The following is an 18,454-nucleotide window of genomic DNA, read 5'->3' on the forward strand; positions in this document are numbered from 1 at the left end:
AAGCTTCTAGGCTGGTGGGAGATGAGAGGAACAGATGGAGTATCCACATCTGCTGTACAGTTGAACCTCAGAGACATCTCTTACGTGGACCCCATAGAAAGTATGGGAGACAGGTCATGGCCCAGGGTCTAGAGGAAGGGATCCTTCTTTAATAGCTTGGTGTAGTGATGAGGGTGGTAGATAATAAGCCAGTTTGCTTAGGCTGGAGTCCCAATTAGTAAAAAATTCTTATATTGTGTCCCTCAAGTGTTCTAAGTAACTGAGATGTCCACTGGTAGGGCTGATTTCTGCCATACCTGAATGCTCACATCTTTTTAGGAATCTGATGTGCTCCATTAGATTCGCTTTGCTTTCCTCTGAGTTGGTGTAATTTCTCAGACAGGCTCTCCCATTCGTGGTGGCAGAATGGCTCTCAGGAGCTGCAGTCTTAACACCCTACAAATGTATCAATCTCAGCCTTCACCAGGCCCCATAAGATGCTAAGGCTGGCTGTCATTGGCCTACTGTGGGTCCTTTACATCTCTGGCCAATCACAAGGACTAGAAAGAGGCAGTATTTTCACTGGCACACCTGGGTCATGAGCCCACCTTTGAGGCTAGGATGAGGAATCAACCCTATTGGAATGGGTCTGACATACGAGTAGGAGACAAGGAGCTCCTTACAGGGAAATTAGGGTACTTTTACCAGATGAGCAAGCAGATACTAAACAGGAAAACACGGCAGAGGCCCACCACAGGGGCCGAGTCTCCTATTAAGCATATAGTGCAAGGTCGTTATGAGAATCAGACGAGGCCATGCCATGAATGTGGTACTGAAACATAAAGGCCTTCACCCGTGTAAAGTACTTGCATTAATTTGTCCATCCCTGGTAGTGTAGGGAACGTCTCACCAGCGCCTCCTTCAGGGTGAGAAGCCGGCCGCCCCATCCGTGGTGGTGTAGGGAACCTCTCACCAGCGCCTCCTTCAGGGTGAGAAGCCGGCCGCCCCATCCGTGGTGGTGTAGGGAACGTCTCACCAGCGCCTCCTTCAGGGTGAGAAGCCGGCCGCCCCATCCCTGGTAGTGTAGGGAACCTCTCACCAGCGCCTCCTTCAGGGTGAGAAGCCGGCCGCCCCATCCGTGGTGGTGTAGGGAACGTCTCACCAGCGCCTCCTTCAGGGTGAGAAGCCGGCCGCCCCATCCCTGGTGGTGTAGGGAACGTCTCACCAGCGCCTCCTTCAGGGTGAGAAGCCGGCCGCCCCATCCCTGGTGGTGTAGGGAACGTCTCACCAGCGCCTCCTTCAGGGTGAGAAGCCGGCCGCCCCATCCCTGGTAGTGTAGGGAACGTCTCACCAGCGCCTCCTTCAGGGTGAGAAGCCGGCCGCCCCATCCCTGGTAGTGTAGGGAACCTCTCACCAGCGCCTCCTTCAGGGTGAGAAGCCGGCCGCCCCTTGCCACCCCTGCCCCTGTGGTCACTGAATCCCACTTCCTTCCTTCCCCGTCCACACCCCCCTTTCTTTTTCTTTCCTCTGCTTTTCCAGTAAAAGGGCCGAGGGAGAGTTTATTGAAGAATGCTCCATTTGTTGTTTTTAATGTCATCTGTGGTTAAACTAAACACATATAGAATCATTTAATCCTTGAGTGTAATTTTAAACCTCGGTCTCTGATCCAGGGAAGAGGAGAGTAATGCGAAGGGTGGCGTGTGGAAGATGAAAGTCCCCAAGGACAGCACGGTACGTTTGTTCTGATCCTCTTCTAGAACTGGCTACGGTTGGGGTTGTTGTTGACGGCATATGGTGAGCCTCTTGTGCTTTTTAGGCAGTCCACTTGGTCATCTCAGAACAGGACTGGGGGTGAGAAACTCTGTTCTGACCTTCGCGATTTTCTGCCCCACAGTGTCAGCTTGAAAATGTAGTATCGTGTTTCTCTATAGAAATGATGCAGCTGTGGGACTGTATCCTAAATTCTGAGGAGCTGCGCACTGCTGAACTTTACAGAAAGGCTGATGATGGCAGTCATTTCCTCACCAGCCATGACCAACATGTGGAAGTTGGTATACATAGTGAGAAGCAGATTCCTGCCCACCAAAGGCTTGTCCTTCCTCCACTGAACTTGGTGCGGAGACAGGGGATGCTTGGGAGCCCATGCATCTTACCATTTGGGGAGGGTTTCATGTGAGGCTGTGCCCAGCCTCCCTGCGGGACTGACAAGAGCCCGGTTGGTAGGATGGCCTGCTGAGACAACTGGTTTCTAGTGGCCAAGCCTCAGAAACCGAGATTTTTCTAGAATAGGCTCAAATTCATCATGCTGACTAAAAGTGAACATTTGAACCCATTCTTAAGCTTTGGGAAACCAAAGCACTTCTTTGAAAATGGATGAAAGGGCAGAAGCTACCCGTGTCACCTTTTCATGGTTTCTTTCATGTGGATAAGCTCAAAGAATTACAATGTCTCCAGAGACCCATAGGTTTGAGTCATTTCCCTGTAAGCACAAACCTAAAGATGTGGCCACATTTATTTGTTAATGATGCAGACTACCATCAAGATGCATAGCTCCAGGATTTGCCTGTTATTTGGCTTTCATAAAAAATGTCAGGGGAGCCAACAACCAGGCAAGGCCTGCAAAGCTCCTCCTGCCCCCCACCTTTAAAAGGAGAGAACATAGGTTATTTTTAATTTCAGGGAGAGCACGGTTTCCTTTTCATGTGCTTTATTGACTCACACCAAACTTTGAGTTCTGGTAGAAACAACGGTGCTGTCAGCGCGTGGTGAACAGTAGCTGACGGGCGCATTTGCCCCTTTCTCTTCTTGGCCATCTGCAGTCACAGATAATAGCACGTACGTGTCTGTACAAGTGAAGTGTCCTCTTCACTCACTGTCAGTTGGGAGCCTGGTGGGCCAACCTTGTTTGACGTCACAACATGGGAGGGAACTTCCCCTTTGCCCAAACTTCCTTGCAACACCCTCAGCTTCATCATGAACGGTGTAAGACGCCGCAGTTGGGACATAGAGAACAGAGGATGATTTCCAGAAGGGAGACCAGCAGAGCCAAAGGGGGCCTCTAGAAAAGGGCAAATAAAATCCTCCCTGTGAGTGAAAGCTCACGGTGCTTAACTGCTATCATCTTGGTTAAAAACTCAGCTAGGCTGCTTTCAGTTTATTAGAACATAGTAAGAAACACTACTATTAATAGTTAATATGTAGTGAGCACCTGGGCATGGAGCAAACATGGCAGCTATTTATGGAACCGATCTTATCTCTTAGCTTTTTTTTACTACAGTCACAATGCTAAGCCCTTTGAATGCATTTGTTGACTAATTTCATGGTCACAACAACCCTGGGAGTTCAGCCCGTTGTTATTCCCTGCTCGCCTAAGGAAACTGATGTTGCCAGGGGTTGATAACCTGCGCACTCACAGACTAAGCAGCCTGGCAGGATTCAAATCCAGTTCTGGAAGAGTTTAGGGCCTGTAAACTCTGGCAAGGAAGGTAAATGGGACCAAGAACTTTTTGAGGGGGGATAACTGGAAGAACTTTTAGGCCTCCAGCTACCCGTGAGCGCACGCTGGCTGCTGATTGGATGGCCTGAGTAGATCTTGGGTAGAAGGGCCCCCAGGTTTCTCACTTGCAGGAGGTGGATGGGAACACGAACTGATTCTTCTGGAGAGATGCATGCATACACACATCAAGTTCTAGCCCTTGACGTAAACAGTCTGGCTCCAGTGGATGGAAATTTGCAAGTCTCTCATATTCACTAAACCAGAAATTTCCTTCAGACCTCATCCCTGTGGTAACTTTTTAAGTATCTCATAAACTGCAAGAAAAACAGAGGGCAGGGAGGGTATTGGAGAGAAGGATTTTACTAATAGCATTCAACTATAAGCAGTCGACACATTTTGAATCAGTGAAAGCTAAAAGCACTGGAACATTATAAATCATTTGAAAGCATCGCCCACCCACCCACCCCATTCTTTTGAACTTCATCAGGGTTTCACTAGAGATTGACTTTGTAGCTTTGGACACAAAGTTTTATGGACGCAAAGTTTGTGACTTTGGATCCCTCCTATCTATCTGTGTAAAGTTACTTGTAAAATAATACAGTATATGCCACTATTGTGAGTGTTGACACCCGTGATCTGGGGATGTCTGCGGGCTCCAAATAATGGGCATGAACACAGTGCATGTGAAGCAGAAGAAAATGTGACTTGTTTAGCTCCTCAAGATACTTGTCTAAAAATATATGTGTTGTTATTGGTTTTTGTTTTTTGGTTTTTTTTTTTGTTTTGTTTTTGTTTGGTTTGGTTTTGGTTTTGTTTGCTGTTTTTTATTCTTTTCCCATGCCAGTCCACAGTTTGGAAAGAGTTGTTGTTAGCGACAATCGGGGAACAGTTCACAGACTGTGCCGCTGCAGGTAAAGAAGCTCACGCCGTCGGTCACCTGCTCGTGTGTGCTTGGCTTGTGCTTGTCACTTGGAAGCATTTGTTTCCATGTGTTTGACTTTTAACACGTTTCGAGGTTCTTTACTCCGTAACTCTGAACTTAAAGGTTTTTTTCATGTTATCATGGCATTTCATGTCATATGTGTATGTACATGTACATATTTATGTGTGTGTTATATGTATGTACATATGTATATGTGCATATATTTTTCCCCACGTAGCTCATCTTAAGAGTGTCCACAAACATCTGTCCAAAATCAGTAGGCAAAAGGAAAAAAGAAAATTTGGTATCGGTTTGTTCTTAATACAGTTTGGGGTAGGTTGCTCCTTCCAGTCCTCCCCCAGGGGTGAGTGGTGTCTCGTGGAGTGTGGAGTTAGGCCAGCACAGTCCTTTCCGTACCCCTGGTTTTTCTCCCTCCCTCCTGTCCTGCTCTTGGGCCCCTGCTCAAAGAGACTTACAGAGGTTCACCACTGGGACTTGTAACCCCACACCTGAAGCTCAAATAGAAGGTCCTCAGGCATTTTCAGATACTTAGTGAATTTCTCAGAGCCTCCATAAGTCCATTTTTATTTTGCTTTGTTTTTATCATGAAACCACTCAAAGAGGAGAAGAATTGAATTGCTTGTTTAACGATTTGTTTTCTTCTTGGCTAGTTCCTTCAGAAGGCTTCTGAGGTAACATTTAGAATAATACTTTACCTGTTCAGCTTTCAGTTAAAGAATTTTTTTCTTAGCTAATTAGTACTGATTAATTAGTCCCCAGATGTCTTAAATGGTACTATCTTTGGGGGGGGGGCCCCCGAGGCTGAGTCACTGCCATAGCAAGCTTCAAATTCACCTACTAGCAGTTTCTATAATTCTCCTTTTGTATTGCTTCCTTATTACACCAGCTTTCATTCCCTTAAGACAAAACCCGGGTGAAGATCAAATTGTCTTAAAAGTACAGATTCCTTCTGTTTTAACAGCGAATAGTTAGCAGCTTCACAGTATGGAGCCAAAAATGCGTCCTAGGTATAATTATAAACACATTAATCCCTGGGAGAGGAGGTTTCCTGTGCGAATTATTCCTGTTTCCAGAACCCAGGAAAATAGTCTAAGTAATAATAAACAGGCAGGATTGAGTAAAGAAGGCCTGTTATTCCGTGGTTGACTTAGGAAACTGGTGCACCATTCACTGTCTGTTAAGCATTAGCTCTTACACTACCCCCACTCTACCACCTGAAGCAAGTTAGCGAGTCTCTCTGGGCCTCGCTTCCCCCATCTTTAAACAGTGGCTCCTCCTAGCTCTTATGCTGCCAGCACCCTAAAATAATTAGGGTTTTGCTGGTCGATTCTACTTATGAATATTACATGATTGCTGACGGATCTGCCTTTGCATAAGAGTTGCAGCCTTTGACCATGCCGCTTCTGAAAGTGCTATGCTAGTCGGAGCCGCCTAGTTACCAAAAGCCAAGCCAAACTGAAATGCTGATGGCTCAGCAGATCCAGCAGCCATCAGTTACAACCCTCTGGCCAAGAGTGTAGAAATGGGCCATCCCCAAAGACCGGAGAATGCCGCTGTTTCCCTGAAAGGCCGATCTAGTGCCTTCATGGCCGTTCTTGAAAAGGGTAATGAGAATGGCATGCGTGGGGCTTCCCTCTTCACTCGCAGATTTTCCGTTCACATAGCACTTCTGGTAGTGAGCTCGAGCAAGTGTCCGTTGAAGGCGTAAATTCAAAAATAAGAAACCTGAACTAAAACAAAATTGTTGACACAACCATGTTTCTCTTGGCTAAGAGATGGCCGGGATCAGGTCCTATTTATTTTTTTAGAAATTTTGATTTAAATGTGACATATGTACCGACAAGTACACAAATTATAATGTGTACAGCTTGATAAATAGTCACAAAGTCAACACGTCCCCATAACTGCATCCAGATCAGGGAGCAAGCAGAACATTACTCACCTCCCAGAATCCCTCCTTGCCCTCCCTTCCTCCAAAGGTGGTCACCAATCTGGCTTCTGATACCATAAGCTGATTTTGCCTGTTTTCAAACACTGATATAAATGGCATCATTTAGTGTCAAGTCATACACATTTAGAAGGAAAGAAGGGAGGGAAGGAGGGAGGGAATGAAGGAGGAGAGGGAAGGAAGGAGGAAACAAAGGAATTATTTTACTAAAGATGAATTCCTTTAGTAAATTAGACATGCCCTCTTTTCAATTGTATCAGAATACTAGAATGTTTTAACCCCCAGAAGACAATTGGAAAAATTGATGGTATAAATATTTAGATGCACAGATTTAGAGCAAATTAGCCAAATTAGACAAAGCATATTAACTAAAGCAAAATTTCCTAACTTTGATAATGCTCATCTTTCACATTTTACTTATAGATGCTGCGCATGTAAGTACAGAGAGCCAACCCTGTTTCATTGGTATGGCATGAGCACATAAACGGGGAGTCAAAACCCTTTATTCCTGTCATTTTGCCACAAATTAACAGACACAAAGTGGGTGCAAGGAAGCATATGATGGTACAGAGCCTTCCTTATCTAGCCACCATTCTCAGATATCTACAGAGTGGCCCCCAACCCAGAATTTAGTTAAAAATAAAGGAAAGACCTACATTAAATCAGTATTGATGAATGCTTTAATGTACATTCACAGAAGTACTAGAATAGCAGAGTCACACTCAGAAGATATTTACTCTCCCTTTATATACAGTGCTGACAGATGGTCATTGGTCCTCTAGCCCAAAGTTCAAAAATGCCAAAACCTGAAGGGGAATGGCCAGAGAGAAGCACTGGAGGGCAGAAAGAATGAAAAGGGAAGGAGCAGACAAGCAAACCACACAAAAATGGAATGAGCAGCTTGGAACACACAGTCTGGGTCCAGTTAGTATTGGGGCAAATAGCACTAACCACCCCACGATCTCTGAACATTTGGCAGGAAGTCAGGAGAAATACTTGCTGTTCTTAACAAAGACAGTCAAGCATCGAGGAAAAGTTCATTTGAGTTCACTTGGCTTTCAGAGGACAGAGCATTATGCAACCCATTTTAGAAAAAGTCTCATCAAAACAGACTAAGAAATAAGTCAAAAAGCTTTGGTAACATGTTAAAAAAGGATAAATTACTTATCTGGAAAATTCATTTGCCTGGAACATGATGTTTATCTAAGTCCCTGGATAAATGTGATGTACCTGTTGCAGCTTTTGTCCACTAACTTGCTCTTTGTCCAGCGGTTCCCCTTAGAAACAGTGTTTATTATGTGTTCTCTTGTGCCACCTTCTTATTATCTTATCCATAACTTACAGCTAAGATGATAGGGCTTAAAAAAACAATACAGACAGACTTGGAATTATCACTTATTTCTTTCTTCCCCGCCTTCCCCTCAGATGATGAAGTAATAGGAGTCAGTGTCAGCGTTCGGGACCGGGAAGATGTCGTCCAAGTCTGGAATGTAAACGCCTCTTTAGTGGGTGAAGCGACTGTGTTAGAAAAGATCTATGAACTTCTGCCCCACATATCTTTTAAAGCAGTATTTTATAAACGTAAGTGCTTTATTTTCAGTTATTACTTTCTAGCTTATTCTATCATTACTTTTAAAGACAGAGACTATGTTGCAAATGAGGTGAAGGCAGAATCACTCAAAATTCTATAATCCAGAAAATAATGCAATAAAATATACATAAGTGTTAAAAAAAAAAAGTTCAGTCTCAAGAAATTAAAATGCGTTTTTATTGTCACCTAAACACATGGATCAGAAAAGGTGATACGTATTGTATTTGTTATTTCAGAAATTTAAACCTGATCTTAAATTTGTCATTCTCAGAAAAAAATTACCTTCTATTTGAAGCAACAATAACAAAAATGTTATTATATGAGCTGGCAGGTAGATATTCAATCATCCCTTCATAAACAGGAATTTATAATGTATAACATCTGTATTTGTGGAGAACCTCTTGTTCTGAGAGCAGGGGTGATTGAATGTTCTACTGAAATGCTAATATTTCTTCATTACAGAAGGCCATGACACAGAACGAAAGAGAATTCACGCACAGTGGTGAAATGTTAACAGTATGAATAGGTGTGTGGACCCATTGTTTCCATCATGATCCATGTTCATTGCTTTTGTGTGCTCTTTTGAAAAAGTCATCTTTTTCATAATGAAAACAGCTTAGTGCTATTAAACGAATGTTTGGTAGATCAAACTGCAGGTTACACTTTTAACAGTGAGTTCAAGAAAAGTATTGACAGTCCTACACATACATCTGATAAATTCCTGTTTTCCAAACCATTCCAAGAGTCAATAACCCAGTTTTTTTTTTTTTTTTAACTGTGTGGCATTTCATTGACTCTAAGATGCCTTTGATGATAAGTATTATTTTACAATTACTGAGAAAGAAAAATAAAAGGCTCCCAATTAAACTATATTGTATTATTGAATCCAGGGGTCTTCCGATGTGGGCTGGGGAGTGCATCTTAGTCTTGTTGAAATACACTCCATTATTGTTTCACTTTTCCCAACCCCTTGCCAAAAAGGAGAAAAAAAAAATCAAATGTTCTTATGGGATTGTCTTGGTATGATAGAGGTTATTAAAACAAAGGCCTCCCTTGAAGGAATCATAAAATCACAGGCCAAATGATTTAGATTTTAAGCAACAAGACTGATACGTTGCTGCAGATATTCAGCAAGTGCTTAGCTTCTGAATTTTAAATGAAAGTTTAAATAAAAGAGGCAGAAAGATGGTCCTGCAGAAGTTGATTCTTGGCTATGCAGTGTGGAAATGGCACATTTGTAGATGCAATTTTTAGTCCTTGGGGAACATTAATTGTATTTTCAACCCACATATTAATTGAAAGGTCACCAAGGATCTTTTCTTGTTTTTCTACTTCACAAGACTAACTCTCTGGAGGGAAGTGTATTTCAGGGCCATTTATGAATGGGGCTACAGCATTCTTTACCACCTTTGAACCAGCCCCACATTTGACTCAAAAGAGGAGAGAAGCAATTTGGAATCATCAAGTCAGGCACTCTGAATTTTTGTTCCCCTTCAACTGTGTGACCTCGAGCAGGTCACACCTTCTCGTCCTTTTACTTGCTCATCAAATTATTGAGGAGGTTGGTCTTAAATGATCTCCAAGGTTCCTTCTACTTCAAAATTCTCTGATTAAATTTCCAAGTAACACTGTTAGCAGCAGGTCCAAGATGATAGGAGTATTTCACTAGAAAATTAAGCCTCACAGTGGTTAGCCTAGTTGTTAGGGCTGTGGGTAATACTCAGGTAAGACTGAACAAGGATGAGTCACTGCTTAGTTGTTGTGATGGCTTGGGGGGAGGGGGAAGGGAAGCCAAATAAGCGGGAGAAGTGGCAACCTGGCCAGTTGAATCAAGCTGAATAGATGACCTAAAGATAGATGCCATTGTGAAGTTTGTGAGTAACGCAGAACTGGCTAGGGTCTCCATAGAAATCCATATTTTAATGGCATAAATTAACATTTAAAGACTCAAAGATTATTCAGATAAAAATTTGAATTGGAAAAAACAAGCAATTCTCTTTATTTTATATAAAGCAGGCAGTCCTTTACTCAGTAGGATTATTATACACCACGTGCTGCAGAATTGATTTGGAAAAATGAGGTTTGGGCAGAAATCTTCATCACAGCGTGATGAAGAAGTCGTAGGGTGAGCTAAGTTAGGAATGGCCAACTCCATGCTTTTATTCTGTCTTGTTAATAGGATCCTGGTGTAAGTATTCACAAGTATACAGAAACCAGGTGACATGGCAGATTTTCGATGTAGAAAGAGCCCAAGCGTATTCGGTCAAGGCCTCCAGCAGGGGAGATGAGGAGTGGGCTGTTGTTAAGTTATACAGGATTTGGATATAGATTAATTATTTGATGGAGACACTCACAGTGTACAGAGACCCTTCCCTCCACCCCAGTGCTACCCTTCCCCCCACACCCATTCTGTTACGTTCTTCAGAGCAGCTGAATGGCATCTTTTCTGATGTGAGAATTATTTAGAGCGGAGGTTGGCGCACTATGAACCTTTTGCCAAATCTGCCCCCTCCTTGCCTTCTTTGGTAGGGGCTGCAGCTAAGAATGGTTTTCACATCTTTAAATGGTTGGAAAAAATCAAGGGAAGAACGACATTTTGTAGCACATGAAAATTGTATGAAATTCAAATTTCCGTGTCCATATATAGATAAAGTGTATTGGCACCTAGCGGTGCCCGTTTGTGCACATACTGTGAATGGCTGCTTTAGTTCTAACGGTGGCACAGTTCATCGTTGGGACAGAGACCATGTGGCCTGCAAAGCGTAAAATATTTATTCTCTGCCCCTTTCCGGAGCAAGTTCTCTTGACTCCTGGTTTCGAGAATTCTATCTTCTCTTTCCACCAAGGCTCACCCAAGGCTGAAAAAGAACTTCTGTCTCACAGAACTCCCCCAGTTCTGAATGTTCTATTCTGCTAGCTTCATAGCCCATCACAGTGACAGGACTTCAGTATCTCAGCCATGACCACCACAGACTGTCCCTCGCACTCAGAGTCATAAAAATCTCCGGACAGCCCATATCTCTCGATTTATCACTTGGAGCCCGGCGTCGCTAAGAGGTCTGGGCTTCCTCCACTTGACCCCGCAGCACTGTATATTTTACTGCAGAACAGACCATATTTGCTTCGGTACCAGCCCTAAAAATCTGTTCTAAAGAGAAAAAAAAAGTGAAATATTTGTAAAGTTGTACGTGCGAGAAGCACTCAGTTAAATCATTTGGGATTGTAGGCTCTCCTTAGGAATTTGGCCAACCCACGGTAACCCTGCGAGCTGTAGGTATGCTTCTGCCAGGGTTTTATCCAAGTGAAGAACAGGTTGGGGCGAACATCCAGGATGATCCTGAAGAGAAAATAGTCCCTTTGCCCACCGCTTCACCCCTTCAGACACTAGTCTGAAGAATTTAGTCTATATTAAAAACAGAGAAATGGAAGGGGCTTGACAGGTGAAATGGGCCAGCCCATCCATGCCTTCCCAGGACGTCCATTCACTGCCCATAGTGGGAGGATGTAGGGAGACAAAGCACAGAGAATTCTGAGTTGCCTTCAGCTTTATCAGACCCAAGCTGCAGTGACTTTTCCCCTCGAGAGAAGAGGATCTGCCCTTGCTTCATGGTGATGGTTAGTCAGATTCCAGGAAGTGGACTTTCACACTTGGCCTTTTTTGCCTTGGAGAAAATGGTATATCTATTATGAATGTCTCGTTTCCTACTTCTACTTTATAACATTTTAAGTCTTTGAAAAATATTTTTGATAGCGCAGCTTTTTATTCTAGGGTCCCTAACTGTAATTAGTGATTTTGCAAGCCAGACAATAGGACTGGAAAAAAAATTAAAAACATGATTGGAAAAAAATAAAAGACCCATCCGTTTTATGAAATTTCATTTCCCACAGAGGGTGCTCAGAGGTTGGGGGGATGTGATAGGATTGCTTACCCCCTTGTGTTGTTCTTTGCTTTGCTTTGATTTTGTTTTGTTTTATTTCTAAAGATAGGTCCGTGCATGGCCCTGGTGTGGGTGACATTGGGTTCCCCCACCCCATGCATCCCATGGGGCACATTCCCCCCACCCCCCCCACCCCCGTAGCATTGGAGGCCCCACATATTCTCTTCATCAGCTTGCGGGGATTACTCACCCTCTCGGCACAGCAAGCAGAAACAGGCAGCATGCCCATTGCTTGTTTATTCCTTGTTTTAATTTTCATGATTACGTTTCTCAGGAAATGCACGCCTTAGCTAACAGTTACTGGCACAAAAAGGTATTTGCATTCTTGCCAGCCTTTGGGGAAACTGAATGAGATGCCTTAGAGAAGGGTTGCCCCATCCTTTGCTTAAAGTTTTCTTTCCTTTTTTTCTTTTTTGTTTTTTTCTGTCCTTTAGCCCATGAAGAGCATCATGCTTTTGAAGGTGGACGTGGAAAACACTAATTGCACACTCTGTAAAGAATTCTTTGTCCTTTGCTGATTGGTTTTGGAAACGGTCTTAACAGGAGGGAGAGTGAAGAGAAGACTTGCCGAAGCCCGATGCTGGTCCATTTAGAGTGGGTTTCTGTCCTTGCAGATGGGGCAATTAGGGCTCGAAGTGGCAGGTGGGGTGGGGGGGACTGTGTGGGTTTCTACCGTCACATTACTTGCTTTTTTTTTTTTTTTTTTTGCCTTCTAAATTCTCTGTTCTTTTCACTCTGGGTTGGGTTTTTTTTTTTTTTTTTTTTTTGTCCTTTTAAATTTCCTTATTCAGTCTAATTATTGTTTTCTACACTCCCCTTTCATTGAGGCACAAGAAATCGGTTTCCCTTTAAGTAGCTCTGCTGTACCTAGTTAATGAGAATATGCCTAATCGTGACAATACTGCTTTTGAAAACCACACTGTACTTGGAGGAATACTAGCTTGGTGAAACCTGTCTTGATTATTTGTTGTGACACATTCCTTCACACTGTGCACTGGGCATTGTTTTTTTCTGTCCCAGGGAAAAGAAAAACCATACTTAATCTGATTTTGCACTGACAGGACACACATCTCTTATTTTTCCTTTTTAAACTTTTTTTTTTTTTTTGCAATAAAAGGAAAATAATAGTTGGGTTGCCGAACATGAAAACTATAATCACAGTTGAGTGTTTCAGGATATAAATCAACTCTAGGCCTTCACACCCTCTGTGGAAGTATTTCTAACCAGAATTTCAATTTGGCCTTCTCAAAGGATAGGCATAGAGTGGTAGCAATGGATTTCTCCTGGTAGGAGACCTTGTATTTCTGATTTGAAGAGGTGGTGATATTTTAATTGTTTGCATTAAAGCTGCTTCTGAATTTTGGGTGTGTGTGCCCACTTAGGGCTTTCCAAATCCATTCGAACACACTTTGTTAGATTATCCCTTTTTCCTGCTCACATTGTATGTCATTTCCAGTAATTGATAGTCCTCCTCCCTGGGCAGCTCTCCCCTGCCTTTTTCGTTTAGGAGCAGCAAAGTAAATCTCATTTCCAGGATGAATGTGAACATTGGCAAAGTGGAATGTTGAGTGCATTCTCTTGATATTAATTTTTGGAATTGTTGATATATATTGTATTATGTTACCAAAGAAATACCAGTTTTAGTAGAAGGAAATGCCCACCCTCTGGAACACTGAGACTCTTTCAAAAATGTGCCAATTTCCCTCTCTCAACTCTGCCAAGCCTCCCTACTGCTTTTACCTGAAAAAGGCAGGGCCTTTTGAAGACACTTCCTCCTGCTAGCTTTTTCTGAGTCCAGGGAGCTAGTGCACGCTTACACATTTCACAAAAGGGGCCCAGTGCTCAGAACTTCACTGTACCCAGGATTTTTAATCCCTCTTGCAGTATTGACCAGCAGAGAGAGGTAGGGCTACTTGAAGCCTCCAGCCTGTGTTTGTAAATAAAATTCTCCATTCAAACATTTTAAAGGACCTTCAACGATACCTATTTATAAAAGTTGTGCCCTTCACTTGCATTACTAACCACATCAACCATAACCTCAATGATCGTAGTTTTAAAAAACTCTTTTGTTTCTAAACTGAATTTCTTCAATGATTTCGGAATGAGGTATAAGGATATCAGACCCCTTTTTCAAAAGCCTGGAACTTGCTTCTCTAAACATTGTACTAACATCCAACTTATTTTTAAGTTATTCATCAAGAATTTTTTAAAAAATTATTCTGACCATGAAGTTAAATTCTTTTTTATAATATATTTTTCTGATAGATTAGGGAAAAAAAGGAGGATTTGCCTATCTTCATTTTAATTGTCATATATATTTCCACAATTAAATGGATTTGAAGTATTTTTATTTTTTTTTTTGAACTTTATTTAAAGCATTGTGATGACATGTTCAGCTTCTGCATGTATGTAGCCTTTGAAGAAAAAAAATAAATAGGAATGCTAGGCTCACATTAGTGTTCTCGAGTTTCTGTTGTTGATGATCGTGGCACATGGCTTAACGCACAAAGTAGATTTTTGTCCCAGAGAACTTCTGCACCTTTTCTGACCCGGCAGAAAATACCAACTGTGAGAAGGTTTTAATTTGCCAAATGTTAAGAACCTATTATCTAAATTACTTTAAGAGTGGATTTTGTCAGATTTTGCTTTGGAAATTGTTTTAATTGAATATTTAGTTCCTAACAGACTTTGTATGAACTAATCTGATTTAATCAGTCTAAAAACCTCTCATTACCTTCTTGGATTAAAGAAGCTAATACTCTTTTGAGATACAAGGAAATATCTTGTGGGGCATGTGACTTTTGTTTAGGGCAGTGTACCCATGCTTGGGGGCGTAGGGTGGGGGTGGTTGGTGGCAACTTGCAGGAAGATCCTGATTTTTCAGTCCGGACCTTGCAGGTGCAGCCTGTCCTCTCTACAGAGAGCCGTATGGAAGTCACAGCGCTGACTTGCTCGCTTTTGTCCTTCCTTAGGTCTGGATGCAGAGCAAGGGTCTCTGATGGAAACCAGTATGTATTTTCTCCTCCCATTGCCCCATACTATGTTGTTAGATCACAATGGCTTGCTTACACTGGGGAAGTTACACCCGTTTCATAAGGACAGATAATACCCACTGAAAGTAACTTGTCTCTGTATTCACTTTTCTTCTGTATGCACATCCCGGAAGTCTTGACTTACTCCACTTAAAGATTTCCCGCCCGACTTTTCCACATTTCTGAAACGAGGGGATAGTTTACAGTGAACACGTACATTTGATATGATGTGGCTATTAAATTTATGGTAAAATCGACAGCAAGAAAACGCAAAAGGAAAAACACAACTCTGATAAAACTTTAAATAGTTTAACTCGACTCCTTCTCAACACTTGACTTCAGCTTATGCCTATACATACACACAGTTCCAAGACCTTACAGATGAACGAAACTTTGGGTATCATTGAGTAGTAGACACACCTGCCGGGTACTAGCAGAGCCTTGACCAAACCTGTCCCTCGTGAAAGGACATGGGGTAGCAAGCGACAGAGCTGGGCATTAGAGACAGCAGGCTACATACCCAGTCCAGGTTCCTCGAACTGAGAACAATCAAAAGTCTGTCAACCTAACCCCCAAACAGCTCACCCCACTTGAGCACTACATACCTGATCCTGTCTGGCCACTGATATGCCCGTACATGATCAGGTATCCTCTCATTTTCTCCCTCTGACTTTCAGCAACTAAAGCGATGCTCCAGTTTGGTGTTTGAAAATAACCTTATTGGGACAGGAGGTGGGCCTTTGCTGTGAGAAGCCCAGCTCCTAGAAGGTCCCATCTTTTGTACTTAAACAAAAGTGACAACATTTGGAGCGATCACATGGTGGCGCTGCCTTCCAGCCAACCAGTCTGACTCAGCGGCATCATTTATCCAGCTATGTTTGTGTACTTAATGTTAAGATTCGAGTGCATTTTGCTCTTCTGGTTTTATAAAAATGTGGTTAGATACCACCAAAGAAGTTTAGCTCTCCTATACCTAATAAAAACGGGTGAAAGATAGAACTTTCTGGATGTGCTTTAAAAATCTCAAATCTTAGGCTCTCCGTGAGCCTCGAAGCAGTTATGAAGAGAAAGAACGAAATAAACTAACATATAGGAAATACCAGAAATATTTCATCCAATATTGTGCCTGAAGGGAGAAGTAAAATTATGGTTTGTTTTTGGGTTTTTAAGGGCTTTCTAAATATGGAATTCCCTTTTAAAATTGTAAGTCTGCTCTTCACCTTTCCTAGGCTGCATGTTTTCTGTGTGATTTCCCTAACAACTGAGAGTAGAGGACTGCCTGTAGGTAGTTTATTTCTTAAAAGGATATATGCAGACCAATTAAAGATTATGTAAGAGTTTGGCAACTCGGGATTGTAAGAGCCTGGGTAATGGCCTCGACAACTGAGAGGGGTCAGAAGGTGGAGAGGGAAAAGGTGGGAATGGGGCCGCGGTGAAGAGCCCTTTGAACCCACGCTTCTGTGTAGCAATTAGAGTGGGTTCTCCCACTCATCCTGTCCCAAGGAAGAAAGCTCAAATAGGTTCTTTACACGCCTGATTATGCTGTTCTGTTTCTGTTTTCTATTTTTACATATACATCCAAATCTGTGAGCACTTCTTACTTAGGCTAGCGCGTTCAGGCCAAAAAGTCACCATCTTGTGTTATAGAGATAGTCTCATCTTGCTGACACTACTCCATCTCTAAAAGAAAACTCACCGAGTCTTTGAATTTTAGAGTGGAAGGGACCTTCGAGATCATCTACCAGTGCTTCTCACCCCGTAGCATGCAGAAGAATCATCGTGGTGCTTACTCAGTATGATCATTTGTCAGCCCCGACCCTAGAGGTTCTGATTCACCAGGTCTGGGAGGCCTAGCTATCTGCCTTTTTTAGCAAGAGCCCCAGTGATTCTAATGTGGATGGCCCTCAGACCTCATTTTTAGAACCACTGTTCATACCAACCCCTGCCTATGACAAGTGAGGAGAGCCTCCCACCCCCCAAGCTCTCAGGTGACCTGATTGGAATTATAATACCAACAACCCTAGGAAGGCTGGAGAAAACCATTATCACTAAGACTTGAGAAGATGATGCTCGTAAATAAGAACTTTATGGCTAGGACCACAGCGGTAATAAGTAGCCCATCTCTGAAAGTCCATGATATAAAACCTTTAATACAGAGGGGCGGCTTTTCTCTTTTCTAAATACCATTTCAGCGAGTTAAGAGAAAAGAAATTAATGTTCAGAGAAAGTAGTTACTCCATATGGGCAGTAACTACTTTTCTATAATATCTTATGGCATCTGGGGTTCAGCATCATTGAACAAGATTAAATGAACATTATAGAGCTATAAAATTGCATGTAAAATAATGCAAAACTGTTCAAATGACTATCAAAGTAGCCTGGGAATGAATTTCCACTAAAATTGTCACTCCTAGACGTAGCTTAGCAAAGCCATTACTAAAGTGGAGGGATTCTTTAATACAAAGAAGTATCAAAAAAATCAAGTAAGTATTCCCTAAAACCATGTGAATGATAATCAAAAGTCATCGTGAAGTCAATATTTTTTTGTCCATCATTGCTGCTAAAATTTAGAGTCCCATTGTATATGTGTGTGTTGAACGTACTAATTAGAATATCCAATGAAATAGCCTTTTGGATATTCTATGCTTTTGTGTCCTTCAGAAATCATGAGGTTGAAGAAATCTGTGTTAAATGTTTGGGTTGCTGCCTAAAAAAGCTATCGACTCATTTAATGAAATGTAAGATTTCTTTGTGAAAATCTCAACTCCTGATGTTGAAGTGGGAGAATTTTCCTGAAACTTTTATTTTGGAACAAGTGTTTGAGATTTATAAAACTGCCAACTTTGTATTTAGAGAAACAAGCATTAAGTAAATGTGAGCGTTTCTGAGTTTTCTGTAGAAAATCAATGGTACGTTTTGTCTTTTTACCTAAGAAAGTTTAAAGAGGTGAAATTTTTAATTTTAGCACTTTACCTTATATGATGAATGGGGACTTTGAACATTTTAATAAAACTTGTAGGGTTTCTGTTTTCAAATAGAGCTATTAATTTTGTGAGTATGCATTAAATCCGCCCCCCCCCCATTTCTCAGACATTAATCAGGTAACATGGCTCGCAACCACAGTGTGTGTGTGTGTGTTTTTTTTAAGTTTTAACTACTCAGTTATCATTTAATAACAAGTTACCATCCCCTTGCGAGTATCCTCCCTGAGATTTTAGTTTCATTTAAATTACTACACAAAGAATTTCAGAGCTTAAACTGGTGAGCACACTTTAGCTTGGGACATCTAGCACCAGTTATCCCAAATTTAAAATCTTATCAGTTGCGTTCAAAATGATTCATTCTTTCAAACTGTCTTACCTGTGTGTAAGCCGAAGCAGGTTTATTTGCCTTATGTTTTGGATCTGCTTGTGCCCCCCCCCCCCCGCCATTGTATACCATCTGTGCCCTATGCGGTTGGGGCCCTTCCACATATGGCTACAAGCTGGTGTAATGCCCTTCCTTTTGATCTGGCTTCATCTAGTGAT

General features: G+C 42.1%; 1 protein-coding gene across 3 annotated transcripts in view; it reads left to right on the top strand.

Moving 5' to 3' along the window:
- Window positions 1-14,346, top strand: part of EIF4E3 (eukaryotic translation initiation factor 4E family member 3) — a 38,464-nt gene extending 24,118 nt beyond the window's left edge. For 2 of the 3 annotated variants that reach the window (XM_088027577.1, XM_028101680.2), the window contains exons 4-7: window positions 1,650-1,710; window positions 4,320-4,386; window positions 7,792-7,947; window positions 12,330-14,346. In XM_088027577.1, coding sequence (XP_087883703.1) covers window positions 1,650-1,710; window positions 4,320-4,386; window positions 7,792-7,947; window positions 12,330-12,376 — 331 coding nt within the window. In that variant the 3' untranslated portion in view covers window positions 12,377-14,346. Of the gene's footprint in view, window positions 1-1,649; window positions 1,711-4,319; window positions 4,387-7,791; window positions 7,948-8,419; window positions 8,808-12,329 lie in introns of those variants that run through there. The other variant, XM_088027588.1, reaches the window with a different exon arrangement.
- Window positions 14,347-18,454: the final 4,108 nt, after the last annotated feature.

This window comes from Eumetopias jubatus, unplaced genomic scaffold (genome assembly GCF_037043125.1).
Source record: "Eumetopias jubatus isolate StellerSeaLion01/CBP00866 unplaced genomic scaffold, mEumJub1_p1.0 scaffold_1, whole genome shotgun sequence".
Classification (NCBI taxonomy): domain Eukaryota; kingdom Metazoa; phylum Chordata; class Mammalia; order Carnivora; family Otariidae; genus Eumetopias; species Eumetopias jubatus.